We start from the raw sequence: 6,000 nt of genomic DNA on the forward strand, positions 1-6,000 counted from the left end.
CTTCTCCTCTCCAGGTTGAACAGCCCCAACTGTCTCAGCTTGTCTTCACAGCAGAGGTGCTCCGTCCCTCTGATCATCTTCATGGCCCCCCTCTGGACTTGCTTCAACAGCTCCATGTCCTTCTTATGTTGGGTGCCCCAGAGCTGAACACAGTACTCCAGGTGGGGTCTCATGAGAGCAGACAATAAGGGGAGAATCACCTCCCTTGACATTCTGGTCACACTAGGTTCCTCCTCCTATTTTTATAGATTCAGCTAAATCTTTCCTTCAAGATGAGTCCAGAAAGTTAATTTAAAAAACTGCTAAGTATATTTTTCAAAATAGCATGACAAGTCCTGTGGCAAAACCGTTTACTACAACTAACATTATTCCGCTCTTTAAGTGAAACTGGAAAATCCATTCTGTTCAGTGCTGACAACGCATAGAAACATGGTTACCAGAAAAGCCTCTTTTTCTCAGATGTCATTCTACTGTCCAAAAAGTCTAAAATTAATCTGTACAAACTCTCAATGAGAGAAGACTACATGAAGGGATATTCTGACCATCAGCCTATACTGTTCACAGAAATGTCTTTTTAAGGGATAGAGATAGCTTCAGGCTCTTATTAGAGACTGTGAGGCTGGCAATTACTTGCGACAGTTTACTCTGAGAACTTTGTGATGTTAAAAGTGCAAAATAAACTAAGCCCAGTACAATGTCCAGTCTTCTGAATTATCTTTTCTTTAAGTTTTTGATTCATTATGTGCAACCATTGTTTTGGAACAGAATAAAAACTCATTTCACTCAAGAAGTGTATTGTACGAATGTACAGATCAGCACTCTGAATCTTGCCTCATCAGTTTTACAAAGCCACAAAGGCTTTTAAGGAAGCTGGCCACGTACAATAAATTAGCATTAGTCCAGCGAAGTCAACAGAATAATATCTTTTTACATCAGGAAAGGATTTATCCTTACAGAAATCTCTTCTTACCAATTGATTACAAGATAAAAGCTCTGTACAAATCATATTATAATATTTACATTATTTTTTACTTTCTAATAGCAGAAACTACAGATTACATCAGTCTTTGAGTGGTAATCCACTACTCATGAAATATTCATGAGCTACGACTTAATCAGAAGTGGAGATGTTTTCTCATGTTCATACTATGGGTCATCCAAGAACAACTGGTCTTGCTTTACAATTCAAGAACTTTGTGATATACAAACATCTGCTTTTCTGCTATGTCTAATCCAAAGTACTCTTAAATAGCTTTAAAAGTCTGAAGCATGGTAATAAAACCGAAGAAAATATTCTTTTAATGGTGTGACAGAGAAATATTTTACAGCTGGCCCAAGCACACTGCTGCCATTTATTTTAATTCATTAAAAGTTCACAAAGTAGCTGTCCAGAGGAATCAAACTCAGACAAAAATGTTGTTTTTATCTACAACTGCTGCTGTGTACATTTTGTTTCTGTAGAACTCTGCCAGCATAGGAAGAACAAGGTTATAAATCAATTCTTGGTATCTTGTACATCAATACTACACCTCATTGCTAAACTACTCTTTCCTCAGTTCTGGATCTTTGTCATGGAAAGAAGGGTAGAATGTGAAGAAAAGACTATCATATACCTGGGTCCTGGAAAGACTGAAAGGCACACCAGAATACATGTACCTAGTTGTCATGATTCAAATGAGCTAAAAAATCATGATGTACCCACTGGCTACCCTTACAAAATGCTTAGCAGTAGTTATAAACAGCACAGAGACTGCAAAGGAGAAAAAAAAAAACAGCAATTTTTATACTGATTTTATTAGCCAGTCCTCTTTTCTTAACAAGATCCTATCAAAATGCTCTTCAGGCCAGCTGTTTTTAGAGTAAACTAAGTGCAAGGTGGAATATCAGCTGAAAGAATATCCTCTGCTCCCTTCAACATTGAGCCAAGAGATGAATACAGCCGAATACAGAACACAGGACACAGCCTGTGGACAGAACTTCACTTAGAGTGAATCAGAGTGGTAAATGGTTTTTACCAGCTAAGAGAACCTTCCCCATATTTGCCAGCCAAGGCAATGTTCCAGCACTCACCAACCTGACTGATGGATTACATCCCTAAACCATGCATTGGTAACAATCCCAAGAAACAATCCATTCCTCTTACCACTAGAACTTCAGATAAATGCTCAAAAAAACATAAATAATGACCAGATGGTCATTCTTCTCATCACAAAAAGGTGTGAACATATTCTATATTCTGGCAAGGAAAGTTAAAGGACATATTTCCTTTAATATGCTACTTGACAGATTTAGTGCAAGAAGCTTGAAACATAACAAGAAGTACCAATGCTAAAGATATACTGCAACACACATAGTTACAGGTACTAACTTTCAGGAATACTTTTAAAGGTCCTAGAAGAGTATTTTAACTCATTCTCATGCAAATTCTCATGCAAATTTATGAACTAAACAGTTACTAAAATCACTAAGATCTTTCATACACTTTTCTTTGTTACTCTTTACTTGTGCTGACTCGCTTAAAGTCAGTTCTAGTAACTCATTGACTTCAAGTGATCTCTTTTAACCAAATCCTTTCTCACGGAGCAGTAATTTACATTCAGTTTGCATAGCCCCAGATGCCTTCTCTCTCTCAAATTCTCCAAGGAAAACACAGAATAAAGGCCCCTTGGGGGAAACTTTTCAAATTAAATTAGTGAAACTGAGCATGGGTCAGGAGAGGAAAGATATGTATTTGGTGAAATATCAACAGCACTAAGGCTGGAGAATAAAAGATTTAGAGAGAGCTCAGCTGGTCTGTTTCCAAAGTGAAAGTGTGCTAGGGGGATAAAACCTAAAGCATTCCCTCCTCCTTCGTTTTTCCTTCCTGTTTGTCCATTTACAAACCAAACACAAAGCCAACTCTTCAAACAACAAGGAAGTCCTACCCAAACCTTCTGTCACTGACAAAAGATACCCTGTGACTATTTTCCTAACAGTTCTGCTTTCTAATTAAAGAGTAAACTAAGCACTTGTTTAACCTATGTTTCATTTTAAAACATCAAACGCCCATTTTAAACTTTAAAATAACTTTCAAGCAGGGTCTAGAGATCTTGCAAAAGCTTGTTACCAACTGTACACCTCAAGTATGCATTTCTTAGTAACAAAGCTTCTTCCAGAGTTTGGAAGCATTCCCATATTAATCATGGACTCCTGAACTATGATTTTCAAACAGCTTAGATAGGTTAACACATAGATCTGATCAAAGCAAAACAACAAGAAAAGGACAAGAAAAACACATTTCCTTCAGAAATTATTTTCTTTTCATGGAGCAGGGTAGGAAACTTCTGATTCTTCCATGTCTAACAGACAAACTAATAAATTAGCAAATTCTCTGTACATTTTAGCAGCTTCCTGCCTATGAATGATGAATCTGTCCAAGCGTTGCTGTAAAATACCAAAACAGAGGAACCAACTTCTGCTTAGACAGTTCCAGCCTCCCCAGGGTTAGAAATCACTATTTTAGAGATATAATCCCTAATTCTTCAGAACAACTGAGAGCAAAAGTTCATAGTAGATTTAATATAGAACATTTCTCTGTTCAATAGAAGATTTCCCAGTGCTCATTCCAACAAGATGGTGATCAGAATCAGTCAGAAGAGAAGCACAGAAAGTGGCAAATCAACTTTTCTTTCAGCAACTTTGCCCCATTTTACGCGTGTTTTGCTTTCTAGTCCCGAAGGATATCCCTCAACTGAGGAAAGTCTATGTTTCCAGAGTTCTGGAGATCCTGCAGTTGAACTTTCTAATATTTTACACTTCAAACTGACCATTATGTTGCATTAATGGGTTTATATATCTAATGGAAATATGCAACAATACAGAGATATTTCAACAGAGGAGTTTAACTTGAAATCTACCGTGAGATGATTGATGTGAATATGGTAATCCTCCAGTCACTTACCTTTCTCTCCTCCTCTGAAACTCAGTATCTGAGTTACAATATTCATGGATCTAACAAATTCATATTTGGAAGTATATCGTGCTCTGTTTTCTTACAATAAATGTCAAATGCTTCTATCATGTCCTACTCCAAATCTTTCAGCCTTTTACTAAGAAACTGGACAATGATCAGGTGTCAGGCTGGTAGTTATAGTTAATAAACACAAACAGATGCATCCTCACATAGAAAATATGCACTTATGACAATATACTGATAACCGTTTGCTGCTTGAAAATAATATCTCAGACCTCAAGTAACCTGCATGAAATTATAGGTGGAGGAAAACAGAATCAGAGAACTGCTGGGATAAAGACAGCAGGATCAGGCAGAGGAAGGTTACCAAGACAGAAAGAATGCCTGTGTTAACAACTCTCACCCACACATATACAACTGTGCCATTCATTAAAACAACCTGTGACATATATGCTTACAAACATAGTCACTTCCACACCAGTCTGATAGGAATTAAATCTCCAAGATGTTCTAGAACAATAATTGAAAACCACATCTGTTTAAAATCACTTCATATTAGCTTTAACTTTCCATGTTTAAACGGCTAACCGCGAAATATTCTATCATCTAAACACAGAAAAACGGCAATCAATTGCATTAGCTTATAGCCTACATACAATAAATGACACTCACCTAAATGTTACTCACCTGCCTTAAATCCAAGGTGATGGTGACCCAGTGGTATTGCCTCCCATTCTGAATGCTGGGACTTTGCCACCAGTTATTGGTACCATCAATTGCACTGGAAATTGGGTGCTGTTCTGTTTTAAAGCAAAAAAAATAAACATCTCTTGAAAATACATCTCACTACATTTTCTCTGACCCAGCACATTTATTTCACACTGAACACAATTTCTTCTTGTCATAAAGAAGTAAAAGCTGAAATGTGCCCCCAGACAAAAAAGCTGTCATTGGACTCTGTGGTGCTTAATGGTGATTTAAGGTGCTCACACTTTCTGTCAGCCTTTTGGCTCAAAGGTAGTTTCACTCATGCAATACAGAGACTAACAGTAAAAAGTATTAGACCACAAAGCACTCTGTATTCATGGAGAACAGTCAAAAAGAACAACACAGACCAATGAAACCAAATCAAAATCACATGAAACTTGCCTTTGGGATTGGCACTGTGGTGGTCACAGACACGGCACTGTGCGTTGCGCAGGGGCCGTCCTGGGACATGCTCCACCAGTTTGCAGAACATCTCTGGTCCCTTCTCCCCGCAAGTGGCGTTGGTGGAGATGTGAGCGTTGCTGGCCAGGTTCAAAATGGCGGGGAACAAGCCTTGTAAAGAAGTAATGATTATCAGCCACATAGTAAGGAAAGCAAATTACAGACATGAATATGAGACAGGTCTCTGAACATACAGGGTTTCATGACAAACTTCTAGCCTAGAGTCAGAGATACAGGAAAATACAATGAAAACGATTTATTTTGTGAAAGTATTATCATACCACACTAACACCACCACATTAATCATCATGGCCCAGAGGCACTGCAGCCCTGTCTGTCCCTGCCTGCTGCCTAGGGCTCCCTCAACCCTGCCCAAAGCCATCTCAGCCCCCCGAAGCCACCAGCCCCTGCCTCAGCAATGTCACAGCAGGGACAGTCTCCAGCTCCCTACAGAGCTCCCCCCAGTGCCAAGCTGGTCCCACCCACCAGCCTACATCCCTACCTGATCTCAGCCCATCCCCAGGGAGGTGCCTGATGCCCAGCACTGGGGCTGCCCCAGTGCCCCTGCAACTGCCCTTCTCCTGGCTGGAGTGGTGGGACAGGCCCTGACTGCCAGGCCCTGCCCTGACAGACACTGCAGGCAGCCCTTATGACAACCTGACCACAATAACTCTGTTATTTCCCTCCACCTTTGGATGCTTTACTGCTGAGGAACACAGGAGCTGGTAAACTAACTCTTCAAGCTACTAAACCTTCTCTTCACGTTGTAAAATGATCAAAACCAGGAGGACAACTCGCCTGCTACCAGAAGCAAGGAGGAATTGTACAGCGTGCACTTG

The 6,000-nt window shown here is 39.6% G+C and overlaps 1 protein-coding gene across 1 annotated transcript in view; it reads right to left on the bottom strand.

Moving 5' to 3' along the window:
- LAMA1 (laminin, alpha 1) overlaps window positions 1-5,269 on the bottom strand; it is a gene marked incomplete at its 3' end in the record, with an annotated part of 57,323 nt that extends 52,054 nt beyond the window's left edge. The window contains exons 1-2 of the mRNA XM_010188379.1: window positions 5,102-5,269; window positions 4,640-4,752 (exon numbers count right to left, since the gene is read on the bottom strand). Of these exons, the coding sequence (XP_010186681.1) occupies window positions 4,640-4,752; window positions 5,102-5,192 (204 nt within the window). The remainder of the gene's footprint in view (window positions 1-4,639; window positions 4,753-5,101) is intronic.
- Window positions 5,270-6,000: the final 731 nt, after the last annotated feature.

Source organism: Mesitornis unicolor, unplaced genomic scaffold (genome assembly GCF_000695765.1).
Source record: "Mesitornis unicolor isolate BGI_N332 unplaced genomic scaffold, ASM69576v1 scaffold22837, whole genome shotgun sequence".
Taxonomy (NCBI): Eukaryota; Metazoa; Chordata; class Aves; order Mesitornithiformes; family Mesitornithidae; genus Mesitornis; species Mesitornis unicolor.